Here is an 18,382-nt window from a genome sequence, read left to right as displayed (position 1 = left end):
GGACTGATATCATGTGGCATATGTTGAAAATAACCCTTTGGATTATTGACGCTAGAAACCGGATTCATTTTAATGTGTCTCTCGACGTGATTCTATGATCTGTGACCCTTTTTTTTTCTACAACTGCTCCTTACAAAATGCAACTTTGATCTCTGCAAAGCACTTTTCACCAATTACAGATATTATCTGTACTATTTAAGTGACCACACTATATAAAATATACAATTAATTTATTTAAAAAAACAGAAGGAATTAACAAAGATGAACTACACTGAATATGGATAAAATCTGTTCACCCAACTTCTGAATAAAGGGTATTTTGAAATACAGTGCTTGATTGACTCTTTTGTTCACAAAAAAACAGATACTTCAAGGGTTAAAACTTCCATCAAAATAGGGTTTCCAATGAATCACTCTTTAAATTAACCTTAACTTCTTTTAAAGTACACATTTGTCTTCACTTAGTCTAACAATATACCAGTGCAATTCTGAATCTTTGAATGCTTAGTAAAGAAATAAAGAAAGTAAACAAACTTTAGTTTCAATCAGATGAATCACAGAGTAATAAACCATGTTATCACTCAACAATTGAAAAAACAACTTATTGTGGGTCTACCATGCACACACACACACCACACAAACCCACCATTGCAGGCAGAGTGAAACGCAAAATGTCCGCTTCGCTCAGTAAGAGCACAAATTAAATAAACAAAATATACCCGAGTGAGCTTGACCAGAGTTAAAGTTTCCCGTCACCCGTCAGATCCATCCACGTGAAGCTGTCATCGGTTAGCAAACTCTGTGATTCTCCTGTGACGCCAGAGGAACTCCTAACCACTCTGCGATTAGTATAGCTATATGGATTCCTCCTCAGCGGCTCTGTCACTCTCGATCAATGCATTAACAGTTCAGAGCAATCATTTAGATCACCTTAGATCCTCTCAAATTCAGCGATGTAACATGAACATGCCTGAATAGGGCTGGGCGATACAGCAAAAAAATTTATCACGGTATAATGTTTCATATCATTTGGTATAGATAATTATTGATACATTTTAATAACCCTTTTCAAAGCTTACACACAATGGTGTTTTGATGTTGGCTTACACACAATGGTGTTCTGATGTTGGTCAGATGTAAAGAAACCAAAAAACTGTCACACTGTCGAGCTGACGTGTCCTTTTTTTAAATTCATAATCTCCTCATCGCCGGCAGGCACGGCAGTCATTTTCGCATGTGTTCATGTGTTCTGATGTCACATGGCGATGGCGCAACCGAACCCCACAGCAATGCAACTTGTTATTGGCTGTTTGCTTGTCACTCGTAGCACGCTCCTTTATCAAGCCAAATGATAGGCTGTCCAGGGACGGCGCATGCATGAGGGTTGTTCATGCAAACAAACTTCGTGTCTATTTACATTTGAATGCATTTAAATGAAACTATCGAGTGTTATATTGAAATAATTTTATATCGTTATCGATAAAGGTGTACCGTCGATAAATACCGATACCGTTTATCACCCAGCCCCATGCCTGAATATGTACATTTTTGTTAAACAATGAAAACTCTTATGTCACAAAGCAACACATTTCTGCAAAAAATTATAATAAAGCATAATAATGCAGAAATGAACCCAGGGTTACAGTTTGAAGTAATTTTATTTTACTTTAGAGGAAAATTCCTCTAGTTTTTAGGGGTTGGGAGAACTTTCTGAATAACATGTCTGTTGACGTTCATATGGATTTAAGTCAAAGATCATTGTTATGGAGTTGATATGAGTTTGCCGCTTTGGAGCTGTGATGTCAGATCCAGGAGTATAGAAAAAATGTGACCCCACAATAAAATGCAACATCTCAACATAGTTCATTAATGAAACAGAAAGCTTAAGAAGTTAGCCCTGTTTACACCTGGTATTTATATCCATCTTCGGTGATCCAATCACAAGTGGTCAGCTGAGACACAGTACAGCACTGTGCCATGTATATTTAAATGGAGCCATTGTCATTCTTTTCTGGACACACCCACCTCTTTTTTATGCAATTGAGGCCAATTATTGATTAAAGCAAATTCACAAATTCCAGTGTTATTTTGCCTGATACAATTAAATAGCGCCCATGGAAAACGTAAATAAAAAAAAGAAATTGATCAAGGCAGCAGAAATTGCAGCGTGGCAAAGATTTTTTGAAATGTATTTGAACCTTGCATGTTCAAACCTTGAGACACCAGGTCTGAAAATGCTACTACTTGCTTCTTTTAAGCCGCTGTCTGGGAGCATTTCTGAGCATAGGGCACCACTGCCTGTGCAAATTTGTGACATTTACATTATTCCTTTAGCGAATCAATGATAAAAATAATGCATACATCGCAAACGTGCAATCACTAAGAGGAAAAGTATGAAAGGCAGAGCAACAACATTAACTGATACAAAACTAAGTGTAGAAATGTGTTTACCTGCACAACGAAAGCTCTGAGCAGTGAGACCCTTTTCTACAGCCAGGAAGGTAAGGATGCCTAGAAAGCTAGTGGTGACGGATTGCCGCTTAGCTCTCTGGGCCTCCCGGTGTTGTCGCTCCCTGGCTGGCTTACTCCTCATCAGCACTCCGGTGGGGTCTGACTGATAATCCTCCAACTGCGGCCTCTGAGCTGTAACAGCGGTGCGCAGTGCCTCCAACCAGTCCTGGGCTTTGGGCTCGCTCTCTGCCCGCAAGCGCAGCACATCATCAGGGAAGACTGCTTGGAAATGAGCATTTAAGCCTTCCTCATCCCACTGCACAGCTAGACATGACGCCAGCCGGTACCGCAGCACAGGCTCCCACACAGGGCCCCTTCCCTCTGTTGGGAAGGCCTGCAGCTCGGTGCGGCTCAACACAAACGTAAAGGCTCTCCAGTTGTTGAGGTCAGTAAGTTGGTGCAGAAGGCCAGCCTTTAGAACATTGGCACAGTGCTGGGTGAACAGTGGTAGGGCTGTGGGACGTACCAGCGGTCTAGGGGTTGGCACAGAGGCTGCATCTGTATCGGGCTTGGCGATAGGGGAGGTAGCATGAGCTGGCTCCACTTCGCAATGTGCTGGACGGGCAGCCAATACGCGTTCCCAGAGGAGTCTACGCCACTCCAGTGCCTCCCACTGGCATGATGCACGTAACTGCACACGGGTGCTGTTAAAGAAAACTGCCTGCAGCACGCGTCCATCCTGAGGCTGGGGCGCGCTCACCCCTTGGCAGTGAGACAGTGAGAGGGCAGCACATAGCTGCTGGTTGCCACTGCTGTCCAGGCTGTAGAGACGTAGCTCACAGGGTGTAAGCTCAACATGGCAGGTGCTCCAGCGTCCCCATGGACCCTCTCTCTGATCCAAGATTCCCTGCTTCACCAGACTAGAGTTGCTCTCCTTATGAGCTGGAAAAGAAAAGTCAGAGAGAGCACCTTTACAGCAAAGAAGATTCATGTTTTTTCCACAAAAATAATTCTTTGAGTTTTTGAATCACATTATTGGCCATGCAAAACGATTTGACTATTATTCGGTCAGGACGCCGTAGAGCTGATGATGGAAGAAATAAATTGTCAATAAACCATATAAAAAAGTTACTTTCAAATAGATTAATCACTCTGGTATTATATGAAGAGGAATTAAACAATTGATTATCATTAATATTTTAATACCAAAGTAATACAGATACAGTCTCAGCTTATATGAGCCTTCTTGAAACAGACGGGGAGCACAGAAGATTGAATGGAAAAAGCACACTTTAATTTAACCCCAACTTTTTCCAAGCTAAGTGGGCACATGTGCAACAGTACTGTGCAAATGTTTTAGGCACAGTATTTTTTATTTTACTATGTTTATTGCAACAATACTTTTAAATCTGCAACTGTATAATGGGAGTGAAACAGTCCCCTATTGTAACTTTGACACAGTTAAACCAATAGCAAAAAAGTGGACCAGAGTGGCAGAGGAAAATTTTAGGCAATATTGTGGAGTAATGAATTTCTTATGAATCGCAAGCTGCTGAGCAAACTGTGTTAAAGCTTCATGAAACACTAAAACACATTTTTAGAGATGTTAACGGATGGGTCATGTTGCAGGCCATGGAAGACAATTTTAGCAAGCATTATTTGTTTATTAAGGGAAAGGGGTTAATTTATGGAATATTTATTTGTCACCAACCCTGTTACGTGAACTTGATATATGTATTAGATTGACATTAAGATTTGAAAATAACATATGTCAGCGGTGCCTCTCTATATTATTAATAAGACTTGCACTTTCAGCAGCACTGGTCTCAAATATCTGTTCAAATGGTCCAAAAGTTCCACATGTTAATCTCTGAAGCCCTTTGTGAGAGATGATCACAACATCCATGACGAATGATATTGTGCTACGTGATAACAGTCTGTCCAGCCACTGCAAAGCAGGAAGACCCATTCTTGTGCGCCTGGCTACTGTGCAAACAAAACGGCAGAGAGTGACCCCTAATCTTCGGCACTCCTTTTCAGTCCTTCCTTTCTCTGTCCATTTCTTTCACAAACTCCCTCCTTTATCTCTTTTCCTCTCTTGGTCCACAACACCCCTCAACTTACACTTCCTTGGCTAAAAAACTGCCTGCTTTCCTCTCAACCCTCGGGAAACTGCTGGGTGCCCAGGCCAGCTGGGCCTGGGCTCTGGCCTCTGGCACAAACAAACCCCTAGAGGCCAAGAGGAGGGTCAATTAAAAGCTTTAAGTCTTATCTCTAATTTACCAGTCAAAACTACATGTTCTATAACATCTGTAACATATAATGGGCAGTCTCCTCCCTCTTGTGCTGATAAACTGTGTGCTATGTGGTTTGGGTTAATTTGGGTAGTTTCAGGGGTGCCAGCAAATGCAGCTGATGTGCTTCAGCCTACCGGAGTGTTGTTGTGGATGTCTGGGGGCTCCTTGCCCTCTGAGGGCTTCAAAGCTGAATAGCTTGCAGCTATGGAAAGAGTCACTACTAATTTCATGGCAGAGAGGATGTGAGGTGTGCTGACATGACCCAATTAGCAAGCTAGTGCTAGGCCTGTCAGCGTGCAGAGCCTGTACCTTCCAAGACCTGCCATCTGCAAGTTGCTAAAAGACCCATGTGGCGAGTATAAGACTGGACATGGTACATAAAACCAGAAATAGTGACTGAGATCACTGGTCATGGGCACAAGGGAAACAGTCAGCAGTGATGACTAAAACCACTCCAAGCTAGAGAGGGAAGGGCAAATGAGGATGAAGAAGCAAAGAGAAGAAACAACACCATTTCAAGTACAGCAAGTACATCCTAGTGAACAGAATCAAGTAGTACATTTGTTTGATTTTCTCTTACTACCTGCAGTACCAGAAAAATCTAGACAATTAACAGGGTAAAAGTATGTTTTAAAGTGCTTTTATGAAAATGGAGGATTTTTGCATACAGCAAATTTTCTCTCAAACCAACACTAGATTAAAAATTATAACAAACTGGTGAGGGGTTAATCAGTTTTAGTTCGGTGTAACAGTCAATTAAGTTACTTTGTCTCCCCATTAGTTTTTCCCAAAACCCTGTAATTTGCTTCATTTTCAGCACAAATCCATCTTAAGACCATTGCTCAACCTGCGTAACTGTATTTAGCTAATAGTATTATTGTATTACTACATAATAGTAATACTGCTTAAAATCTAATAAGCATGTAAATTTGTGAGCATGACTCATTGCGATTCAGTATTCAGACAGTCTGTCTGACTGATTGGACAGACAAAGAAAGCCTTAGGTCTGGCACCTGTGCACAGCAGCAGTCTGTTAAAACCAACATCGCAGCCACATCATTGCTAAATATCGCTCTAAAATATCGAGTTGCCACATGGGCTGTACACAAACATAGAGAGAAGCACTCTCGTGCAAGAGTCAAATCATTAGATGACGTCTTAATAAACAGTTGAAATGTTGAGTATAATCTCCACTTTGCAGCAATTTAATGAAAGAGAATAGAAAAACTACCATAGTAACAAAAGAGAAGACAAACTTGACCAATATTTACATCCACATTCATCCAGTTATTATATGGTCTAATATTTTTAATCCTTCCAGAAGGCCAGGGGCTGCAATACTCTTTTATTTCAAGAACAGTAAAAGGTCAAATGTGGTTTAAAAAGTGTCATACAGATATATATTTTGTATTACGGTGATCTATAATCAGACATAAGGATGAATGCAAAGGTAAACCTTAAGTCAATCATTGTGCTAAAAAAAGTTGAAAAATCGATGTTGAAAATAAGAATGAAGAAAGCAGACAATACTGACATTGACGCTCTTAATGAACTTGAGTGCCAAGTCAAGCATAGCACATAGCAGAGACCTGTGCAGTGAGGGGTGTAGGGGTTTCTCCATTCTTAATAAGTAAATCTATCAGCATTAGAAACTGGGTGGGTTGCCAATATCTTAATGTCACCTAGGATTCAGCTCTGTTCAATCTCAGTCACTCAAGAAACAGAGGGCATTCTAGCATGGAACCTCTATTTCATGCCGCTCCCTTTGGCACATTTTGCAGTAATTACCAATTTGCCCTAATAGTTTAAACACAGAAGCAAGCCATCAAAGAGGATTGGTATCAACTGCTGTTTTGTGGCACCTAGTATTGTCTTTTACAATAAGTTAATATAGAATTACATTAAACAGACTACAATGGATATAAAAAGCATTAAAACAGAGACAATTGGCATTGGAAAAAATAAAATACTATAAAACGACCTTAAAAAACATTGGTATTGAAAATCAAAATGATAGTAGTGCAAATTAAACAGGCTATGCTCTTTCTCCTCCCCCAACTCTGCTGTAATGGCAATTGTTTTACACTTGCATTTTAATCCTAATATGCTCCTGGGTCCCTATTTATTTTAATAATTTTTCTGGGACCTTCTCTTAAAAGTAGAAAAAAAATAATTTCAGTTAAAACATAGAAAAAAAAAAGCCAAAGCATAAGCAACCAAGATTGAACCTCTTGCTTACTATCGGGAAAAAAAAAAAAAAAACAGATTCCTACAAAGAGCACAGGTGAGCGATGTTGACAAGAGATGTAGACACAACAAATCACAGGTGTGAGGAGATAAAAGATCAAATATCAGATGATATAATAATAAAGTATAAAAAGTGGTGAAAAAACTATTATTGCAAGTGGTAGGGCTGAACAATTTGGACAAAAAAATGAAATTGTGATTATTTTCAAACATATTGCAATTGCGATTTGTACTGCCATTTAAAAGAAAACATAGTGTTTCCTTTTGACCACAATTAAGTCATGGGCAAACATGCTCAACTGCCAGTAAAAACACTGTTCACACTTGTTCCTCTTAAAAAAAACAGACTAAATAAATTAAAATACAGTGAAACATTGAGAGGGAAAAACAGACTAAATAAATTAAAATACAGTGAAACATTGAGAGGGAAAAACCAGATTCAAATGACATTCACATTGTATCTTTTAACTATGTACCTGTTTTTTGTAGAATTTGTGATGCGGCCCAGATTTCATCATAATTTTTTGGAACTCAATAATAATTTTTTATTAAGGTAAGAAATTAGAAGTTAAAAATAATTTCCTAACCTGGATGCGGCATAGCTATGCGGGCAATTATTTTGGCAGAAGCTTTTATTTTGGCGGTACACTGAAGGAACACATGAAGGAATAAAAATTCTCTCATCCACACTTCAGTCCACAAAAACCGTGTGCTATGAGGTCACTTCAGATTTGGATAGTAACTTTTAACGGCCAAGCATATTTGTAATTACACAAATGTACAATTAGTAATTCTAGAGCGCTGTAAATTGAAGGTGCTCTCTGTAATTCAATTACAGCCTTTGCGGTTTGATAATCCCACTACATCATATTGCGATTTCTATTTATTTTGATTAATCGTTCAGCCCTAGCTAGTGTCCTCTTAGTTATGGACAGAAGCTATACTGTAAACCAATGAAAGCTAAGCCACGACAAGTGGCAGCACATTTTGACAGTTGCTTGGTTCTTATTTCTATGGCATTGCTCTGGGCAGCCCCGTCCGCATAGTATATTAAACATCAAATATTTTATGAACAACTATGATTGCGTGACATTGCACAGAATTTTCAATGTCGATGTATACCAACAAAATACTCATCGCTAGAATCTTATCATGTCTCGCCTGATTCAGTGACAGGGTTTACAGAACTCTTTTACACTGAACAATGTATTAAGGAATTGTCACACCAAACACGTCATTGCATCCACCTGTGCTGCTGCGCAATTTATATATTTTTTTATGTGAACGTGCATTAGATAAACATCTTTAACTATTCTACCACGTCTTTCTGTTTTATCAGCATTACTCAAGACCACTGTGTTTTTTTTAGATGCTGTGTAAGTTTAAAAAGAACATCAACATATCGAGACACCTGCTTTCCATTTAATGTTTTGTGCCATTTAAAAATTTGGCAAACATCACCAGCTTTTGAACTTTTTGAAACTGTAATTAAATTCACATTTCAGGATAAAGATAGAAAAATATGTATATAGAGTGTTTAATTCTTACCATCCATTTGTTCGTTCAGTGCCATGTTCTTTAGTGTGTTCTTGTCAATGGATGATATCCCATTATCTGTGTAACTACGGTTGTTGACGTCTGAACGTGAGCGATTGTGGCCACGTTTGAAGCCGCTGCTGCATGTGGTTGTGGTGGAGTTAGTCTCTTTGGCATGAGCTGCCAAATCATTGGTAGATTGCGCCCGGTTCCTTTTTCCATGTCTAAGACCCAGTACACTAAAAGATGTCTGCTCTGCCCAGGCCATATTGCCAGGTGATATCTCAGATTGCTTTCCTGTTAGTAGCCCCCAAACCCCACTGGAGTTCAGCTTATCCATGGTGGATGCCTCTTTAAGCATCAGTGGGCGTACCTGGCCATCTCCATGGTTGTCATCAAGACAGTGAAGGTAGTCCTCAGTGGCCTCGAGGGCAGGGCTAATGTCCTCCACCTCCAGACCCTCCATCACCTCCACAGTCTTGTTCTCACAAAGGGACGGAACAAGTGGACAGGTCCTGATGTGCACAAGGGTAGGTAGGGCAGGATCAGGAAGCCTCAAGGCACCGCAGATGGAGCATCTGCTGTATGGACCCAAGAGGAAGTGTGACGAAATAGATGGTCAACCACTTCCAGGGCTGTCATATTATTTGCCAACACAGTTAATCAAGCATCTATTGAGGACTGACTATTGAGCCAGCCTTCAGTATAAGCAATGGGCAAAGTGAGTCCAGCAGATCCCAAGTGCAAACATGGAGCTGTCTAGAACAGGTGCTGCCTCTAATTCAAAGCAGCACCTCACTTAAATCATTGCAGTCTGTAAGGCAGTAATTTTGTGAGTGATAAATGCAATGTGGCACCAGGACATCCTTCCCCAGGCCTCGAACATCCTGAATATAGACAAAAAGAGAGAAAAGCATTACAGTCAGTAAATACATAAGTAACATAAATTTAACCTATTTTGAGAAAATAGTATGACATCAGGAACTGTAACCCCCTTAAGAGCCTCAATTATGGAGTTAACACTTTCTTGGAAATAAGCCAACTACACCATGAAAACTTTTCTGACAATGTGTCACAAAAGATGCCCTAACATCGTAGCTCAGTTCCGAAGCTACCTTGTGCCTACATAAGCAACTGCATAAGACAGCATTGAAGCTGAAATGAAACCTCAAAAAGTGACTTCATCATTTGGAACACTTTATATAGGCAACTATGCCTATATCTAACAGCCACCATAAATAGCCTACTAGCACTACCCACAAGAAGCACATGAGAGACATGACTCACAAATGAGAGCACTGGAATCTAACGTTAACAGCATATTGCTAAGCTAACAATGCAATGACCTAAGCATAAAATATACATAAATATTGGGTAAATACATTTTTATTAGATTTAACTATTTTTATGAATACTTCTTGTTAGTACTAAATTAAATATAAGTGGGCTATATCTATAGAGACATTTCTCTAGACTCCATGAGCCATCACTGTAGAAATTGGTCAACAAAACAAAGTATCTGAGAAAGCAGTGTGTAATGTTGCTGCTTACCTTAAATGAATCAGACTCTATGTCAGGAGCGTGCACATGATACCTTAATCTGTCTACGCAGGTAACTCACCAAGTTTTGGAAAAAGCTATTAAGTCACTACACTCCATAGCAAGGTACAGTAAATTTCATGCTACAACCTGGACTGCCATGTTTGTCTGTTCAATACCCTATCTTACTCTCTAAGCTTTAGGCGCTCAGAATAACCGACATCATCAGTGGAACTTTACAGCCTCGGGTGAGGTTCCCTGCATCTTCTTTACTTGAGCACAGCTTGTTTCTGTTTCATTCCACATGATAATGCAACCTCTCCTCATCTTACTCTGGTCTACCTCCTCTCACACCAACATCGATTTCCTGTGCCTTCGCGTTTTAGCTCAGGGTCTTTCACTTTCTTTAAATCATCAATTATTAAGAAACTATTACATCATCTCAAAGACTTACCAAACCCATGGGGAAATGTGGAGAAAAGAAAGGCAGATAATAAAAGCAACATGGAAACAGCTGATAGAGTGAATTGAAGAATCTGTTTTTTTCTGCCTAATTACTATGGGACAATGGTAGCACATCCATACAAATGTAAATTCTAAGCTTTCTCACAATTAAGCTTTCCTTATAATTTTATCTCAGAGGCAGTAAGACAATGTAAAACATATGGAAATCACTGTAAATCTCTTAACGAAGAATTTTAAAAGACTTTGAGATTGATTAGCCTAGGCAAGCAGCCAGCCTTGAGAACTGGACCTGTCATTTTGCTTTATTAAAAATCCAAGACAGCGTTGTTCTCACCTCTGCTTGTAGTCTAATTATTCTGACAGACATGTAAAGGCCCTTCTCTGCTGTTCTTTTTTGAGCCATCTCACAGCAAGTATCAGTCTTCCTTAATCCTTAGCATCAGAGGCACTTACAAAGCAAACCTAAGGACCTGGAGGTACTGTAGTGTGTGTGTGTGTGTGTGTGTGTGTGTGTGTGTGTGTGTGTGTGTGTGTGTGTGTGTGTGTGTGTGTGTGTGTGTGTGTGTGTGTGTGTACATGAACCCTAATGTGAAAGAAGGAGTAGAAGTGTGCCCTCTTAAATGATGTAAAAAAACAGCACTGTATTGCACATGCCAGATATGTTGTGCTGTTATTTTCAGTGTATTCTGTTAATTGCATGTTTGCTTCTAATTCTACTTCTGAAACACTGCAATAAATACAGTTTACTCTAGGCCTATATAAACAGAAGAACATTATACAGTAATAGTAACAGTAATATGTATAAAGTCATCATTCACCAAGAATATAAAGTCACAATATCAAAGCTTTTACTCGGGAGAGTGGCCTAGATTGCTTTTTATTAAAAATGTTTTGGTCTTTCCACAATATTTTCAGTGAGTCCACTGTATTTTGACTGGTGGGCGGAACTTCTGCTTGGCTAGCAGAAGTATTGTTTTGTGTGCAGTCGTAGCAGTTATTAGCTATTTCTTACTGTGAGATTCTTGCTTTTAAAACATTGTAAAACGTTATGATCAGAAATCACTCACAAAAATAGCACTCCACCAATGATTCTCCGTCCACCCTGCTGCCTACAGAAGGACTGACTTCAGACCATCTGTTTGGAAAAACCAAGGAACAATTTGTTTGTGTGCTCTTTTCACTTTATTGACAAAAAGTCAACAGCGGAGAATACTTATTCTATCCTCCATTATGGCTGACTGTGATAGAGCACCGTGAACTATAAATATAACAACTTAATCGCATAATTCGGGCATTGGTGTGTGTGTGTGTGTGTGTGTGTGTGTGTGTGTGTGTGTGTGTGTGTGTGTGTGTACATATGCTAAACTTTCATTAGAGACATTAAATGTATGTTCATTTCTATTCAGCATTGGCCTTTGCATATGCTTCACATGTTTTGAAGATCGTAACAGTCCAACGATGGGCAAGCAGGAGGCGGGAACCGGCTGAACAGTCAACATAAATGTTTAATGATATAAAATAGCTTAAAACAACATAAAACAAATGAACAGGCACTAGATATGAGGTTTATTAGGTAGATTTTTGTGAATACATGCCCATGACATGTGGTTCTTTCTGTATGGCACAGTTTACTGTGTGACAGCTAGTTTATCTTTATTTCCTTGACAAGAAAATTAAAGTCACTCTGTCTCTGAATAGTGTTAGTTGTTCTGGCAACACCAAATATTTAAGCAGTAAAATACGTAGATTATTTGAGTAAACTAACAGTTATAACACTAGAATGAGCATACTACACACTCATCTCCCACAAAATAATTTTATTTGATCTAAACAACAACAACAGCAGCATGAGCATATCATCTTGTGAATGAGGATCCTGCTGTCTCTGTAAGTACACAAGCTCGCTAGAACAGAATCTTCAGGTTCTGACTACAATCAATATCTGATTTAAACAGAATTATCTACAGTCCTCATTATAATATGCCCAACCTTTACAGCTATAAACAACACTGACAGGCATCTGAGCTTTTCAGGTTAGCATGTTCATATTTTCTTCATCACTACACAAAGGCTCAACAAATGACTAAAATGCTTCTAATACATGATATTTTCAGAGACTGAAAATCCTCTCATCAGTTACTCACCCTCATAACATCCCAGATGTGAATGACTTTTTTTCTTCAGCAGAACACAAATTATGATTTTCAGAAGAATATTTCAGCTCTGTAGGCTCATACAATGCAAGCATATGGGTGCCAAAATGTTGATGTTACAAAAAGCATATAAAGGCAGCATTAAAGTAATCCATAAAACTCAAGTGTTTTAATACATATTTTCAGAAGTGATATTATAGGTGTGGGTGAGAAACTGAATCTGGGGCATATTGGTTTTATTTATTTCGATCTTCAATGAAGAATTTTTCAGAAATTATTATTTAATCAACTATCATCATTTATTAATTCATTTCACATTTTATCTCCGTTACAGTCAGGCTTTAGACCTAATTTTTCTACTACGACTGCTCTGTTAAAATTTACGAATGATGTGTTCTCGTCCATTGACAAAGGCCAAGCAACAGGTGCCATTTTCATAGATTTTTCATGAAATCATTATCTTCTTCTTGATAAGTTGTATTCTATTGGTTTAAATAGAGATGCTCTTCTCTGGTTTAATGCTTATCTTCACAACAGACGTCAATGTGTTGTTTTTCAAGGTTTCCAGTCAGATTATGTAATTGTTGAAAAAGGTGTTCCACAAGGTTCCTCTCTTGGACCATTACTTTTCTCTATTTTTATTAATGATTTACCTCAGATATGTTCAAACTGTTCGGTGCATCTTTATGCTGATGACACGGTAATTTATACCTCTAACTCTGATCTGTCACAAATTCAGAACTCTTTACAACTTGACTTTAATTTGGTTCAAGAATGGTGTCATAACAATATGCTTACATTAAATAAGAGGAAGTCTTGCTGTATGATGTTTGGGTCACGTCGTTGCCATTCGAACACTTTTGATTTGAATATTATTGTTGATGATGGCTTATCTCTTGAGACTGTCAATGCATTTAAATATCTCGGCCTTTGGATCGACTCAGAACTCTCTTTTAAGCCCCATATAGATTATATTATTAAAAGAATTTATCACTGCCTGCGCTTACTTTATTACTCAATTAATTGCTTTACATTTCAAGACAGGAAAATAATTGTTTCTCAGTTAATATTTCCTCTTATTGACTATGCTGATACTGTTTACCAAAATACCTATGATATTTATCTTAAGCCTCTTAATGTTGTTTATAATTCTTTGTGCAGATTTGTGCTAAGGTGTCCATATCGTACTCATCACTGCCATATGTATGAATTGCTTAATTGGTTGCATCCTAAATCTAGAAGACAATTTCATTGGCTTTTGTTTATCTTTAAATGTGTTTATTTTGTTTGTCCTTCTTATTTGAATGAACTTTTGATTCCATATAGATCTCCCTACTCTCTTAGACATTTGCAACATCCTTTTTTCTTTGTTCCAAAAACTGTTAGTGTAGTTGGACGTAGGTCATTTCTGTATAAAGCCCCTTTTGACTGGAATAATCTTCCTGTTTCTCTGAGATCTATTACCTCTCTTAATAGTTTTAGGTTATGCCTATTCTCTTATCTTAAAATAACTTGTCTATGTTTCTGATTTTATTTTGTTTTCTCTCTATACCTGAGATTCATTTGAGGATCTTTTGCTGATATTATGTGGCTCTATGTTGATGCTGTATGATGCTGAGATTTTGTATTGAAACTATGTTGCGGGTGTGGGAAGCCCACAAGAGTGTGGGAAGTAGGTTGAGCTTTTGTTTTTGTAGTTTTGTTTTGTAATGTTGTTTTGCTTTATGTTGTCTGTGCTGTATATTGCTTATGTTTTTAGGACCCCCTTGAAAATGAGATGTTACATCTCAAGGGGCTATCCTTTCAATAAATTCTAATTCAAATTCAAACAGTTAAATATTTAAGTCGTTTTTTGCTTGAAATTCTTCTACCTGCCCAGTAGGGGGTGAATCACCAAAAACACAAGAAGAAGAATGTAACGTGATCTAATTCTCACCCACACATATCATCACTTCTGAAAAGTGTTTTCCATTAATTGACTAGACTCTGGCAGCCCGCCACAGTCTAATTTGCCCCACCACGGTCTCATAATGAACCAACATTTTTTTTACACTTCTCATCTAAAATATTTTTGCAATTCTCAGTCTCATAATAACATTAAAGGTTATCCAGTCAGCTCCAATCAGTTCAGTCAGCTCCTCACCCGCTGCTGTAAACTCAAGCGCTCACACATACTTTATTTGGTTGAGGAGGACGACAAATGCAGTATGTGTGTTTGACAGCAGAGAAAGGGTCACTAAGAATCTTAAAGCCATGAATAATGTTTTTAAGTGATACTTCAACACATGTTTTTTTTAACAGGGGATTTTTTTTATCCACTTTTTGGTAACACAGTAGTTGTTGGTGTACGTGGGAAATATTTATTTTGTTAATATTAGAGTCCTGAATGGCTTAATTTGCACCAATTTAAACACTGGCTTTACGTGACTCCACATGGTAAGTGTGGCATTTGGTAGTAATGGCATTTCATGGAAATTTGGACCCTTTTTTTACTTGAATGAAAGTTGTTTGGTAAATTATGGATATAAAAAAACAGAATGATCTCAGGTCAAGTTGTTGAAAGGGTCAACATTTACAAAGAATACCCCATTAAATTATTGCAGTGGTTAGCAAACTTAATGGATTATTCTTCTACTTTTTAGGGATGTTTTAACATGTTTGCAGGCAACACAGGCCTCCTGTAAAAAATGGTCCTACAATAAGTTTCTCCAAACCCAGGAAAATTAAATGTACAGATTCCTAATGCAAAGTTTGCCTTTAGAGTTGACCAATATAATATAATAATAAATCTGTGTTTACCACCTCGTTTACCATGCTTTGTGTCATCACCATTTGTCTATACAATGTGTTTGATTAAGTTGTATCCTAGAACACAAAAATCTTAAAGCTACAGTAGGTAGTGTTTATTCATAGAAACAATTGTTTTCTATATATACATTGTGTCTAAGTTAAATGAGGCCCTGTGAGAGTTTAGTTAGCACCACAGACTCTAGCTCTGAGTAAATATCGTGGGTCGGGTAGTGTCAATACAGCTAATTTTAGCCAATAGCTTTTGGCGAGGCAGGCCTTGGCTCTGTTTGTGAATAGCTGTCAATTAAACCCTGGCTGGGGGTAAAGAGCATCATGAATATGGAGAAGAATTGGGGGTCTCACAATTCAATTTATTTCAAATTACTGCAGCTTTAAGAGCACACATTTTTTTAAAAGAGCACAACACTAGCCTCTAAATTTTGCTCTCAAAGTCCACCAGATGGAAGTATTTAACTTAACTCGGGGTAGCATGCCCTCGGACCCCTCTAGAGGGTCGGAGGTCCAACCCCATAGCCTCACAAAATCCTGTGGGAAACACTGCTGAAGATATAGATTTCACCACTGAAGTCATACAGATTACTTTTATGCTGATTTATGTGATTTTTGGAGCTTCAAACATTTGGCACCCATTCACTTGCATTGTATGGACCAAAAGAGCAGAGACATTATTCTAAAAATCTTGATTCGAGTTCAACAGATGAAAGAAAGTCATACACATGGGATGGCATGAGGAAGAGTAAATGATGAGGGAATTTTAATTTTTAGGTGAACTATCCCTTTAATCTAAGAGAGGCAACCCCTAAAAATCCCTCAACAGCATTTAACTTGATAATAATCATGCACAAATGTATTTAACTCCTTCATTCAGAGAGACAGTTCACCCATGTCCAGCTAGATAACATCAAATATCATAGACAGGATGTGCTAACTGACACATGCAAGTAAGCTGCAAGCAAGAATAGCGGTACAAGAGCCAGGATGAAACAAAATCTCTAGATCTATATGTACCCGTTTTGGGGAGTTAAAAAAAAATGTTGTTCATTTTAATAGTTGCGGTTTCAATGGATTCAACCAATGACTTCACAACATGATGCTAACTAGCACTTAGCTACATCCTCTGCCAATGACATTTGTGTCATCTGACTGAGATTCATTTACACACCACTGTTATACCACACATTTGTGTATCGATGTGAATCAGCGGCTCACTATATTAAAATGTGAGAGCAAGAAAAGAGAAAACAATCCGTTATTTGTGTGTGAAAATGACTCACCCGATTCTGTTTACAATCTGTCAGATTCAGTTCCGTCAACGAAAATGCGCTGCGGGTAAAACAATATCCTGATACATGGTTCCGGCTACCGTCATTCATTAGGTGAAGCAAACTTGGAGTACCATCTCTGATACTAATTTTAGAGCTCCTTTTCTGATGTGATCACTATACCATGATACCACTACAGTACTTTATTGTAAGGGAAGTAGGATTTTACGACATTGAAACTATACAAAATGTTTTGCTTGTTTGTTTGTTTGTTTGTTTGTTTTTCGTTGTTTTTTCTTTGTTTTTTATTTAGTAAAATAAAGTCTAATTAAAGTGAAGTCAACCAAAGTGTAATTACCCTATAAAAACTACTGTGGCTGTACCATGGTTCACTAGTGGTATCTGATTGTACTTTGATATTTATTTTTTTCATGTTTAGCCTATTTAACATATGCATAGGCCTATACAATGGAATTTAAATGATACTAGAAGGTACTTTGTACTTTGAACAATCCCATGATATTTCCAGGATAGTGTCCAAAAACTGTTATTAAACTATGTTAGTAACTATGTAAGTATTACTATGTCATTGTCTTCAATTGGTTCAAAATGCAGCTGCCAGAGTTCTGACTAGAACCAAGAAATATGCTAATTTTAGCCAAATTTTATCATTGGCTACCAGTTAAATTTCATATTCATTTTAAAATTCTGTTAATTACGTACAAAGCTTTGAATGGTCTCGCTCCGCACTACTTAATTGCCCTTCTGGCATGCTATATTCCATCACGTTCATTACTATCACAAAATTCTGACTTCACGATCAGAATTTTGGATCAAAATCCACAAAAGGAGGTAGATCCTTTTCATACTTGGCTCCTAAACTATGGAATAGTCTCCCTAACACTGTTTGAGATGCAGGCACACTCCCTCAGTTTAAGTCTAGACTAAAGACTCATCTATTTAGCCAAGCATACACCTAATTTATCCTTCAACTCACAATTAGGCTACTTTAGTTAGGTCTGCCAGAACCAGAACAATCCATCTATAACTCTGCATAAAACTGAATGGCACCCACTCTAATATAATTTTTTTTTGTTTCCATGTCTCAACCTTGGGATTTATATCCCGAGGTTACCAGAGCCAGCCAGATCCAGCTCCGTTCCTGCTTGGTGTCGGACTCCACTGCTACGTGCCGCTGAAAGATGACGACAAACTGCAGCCGTGGACCAGTCAGACATCACTTCAGCCTTTTGACTTCAACTCCAACTGTAAGACATAGGATACTTCATATGCCGTATGAACTGTGATGCACCTCATTAATCTCTGCCTGCATCATCTTTGTCTATTGATGGACTACACTCCTGAAATGGAATACATAAACTATCATTAAATGCCAACAAAGGCCTTCATCAGCCAACTGACAAAGGACAATGCATCAATGTGAACTTCTGCAGTTAATCCAGGATGGATTTCAGAGACATTAGTCATTAATCTTAAGGTAAAAAAAAAATGATCAGCTGAGGAGAGGGATAAAACGAGCCGGATGCTGCAGTTTGGGAGAGAGAGAGCCACACACAGCTGCCGTGTGTGTTTATGTTTGTATCTTTTTAAGTTTTCATTA

The 18,382-nt window shown here is 38.3% G+C and overlaps 1 protein-coding gene across 1 annotated transcript in view; it reads right to left on the bottom strand.

The window, feature by feature from the left end:
* Window positions 1-16,804, bottom strand: part of LOC127658986 (pleckstrin homology domain-containing family M member 3-like) — a 62,759-nt gene extending 45,955 nt beyond the window's left edge. The window contains exons 1-3 of the mRNA XM_052148580.1: window positions 16,774-16,804; window positions 8,544-9,418; window positions 2,452-3,393 (exon numbers count right to left, since the gene is read on the bottom strand). Coding sequence (XP_052004540.1) covers window positions 2,452-3,393; window positions 8,544-8,997 — 1,396 coding nt within the window. The 5' untranslated portion in view covers window positions 8,998-9,418; window positions 16,774-16,804. The remainder of the gene's footprint in view (window positions 1-2,451; window positions 3,394-8,543; window positions 9,419-16,773) is intronic.
* Window positions 16,805-18,382: the final 1,578 nt, after the last annotated feature.

Source organism: Xyrauchen texanus, chromosome 18 (assembly GCF_025860055.1).
Source record: "Xyrauchen texanus isolate HMW12.3.18 chromosome 18, RBS_HiC_50CHRs, whole genome shotgun sequence".
NCBI lineage: Eukaryota > Metazoa > Chordata > Actinopteri > Cypriniformes > Catostomidae > Xyrauchen > Xyrauchen texanus.
This window is presented reverse-complemented; position numbering and strand designations above follow the sequence as displayed.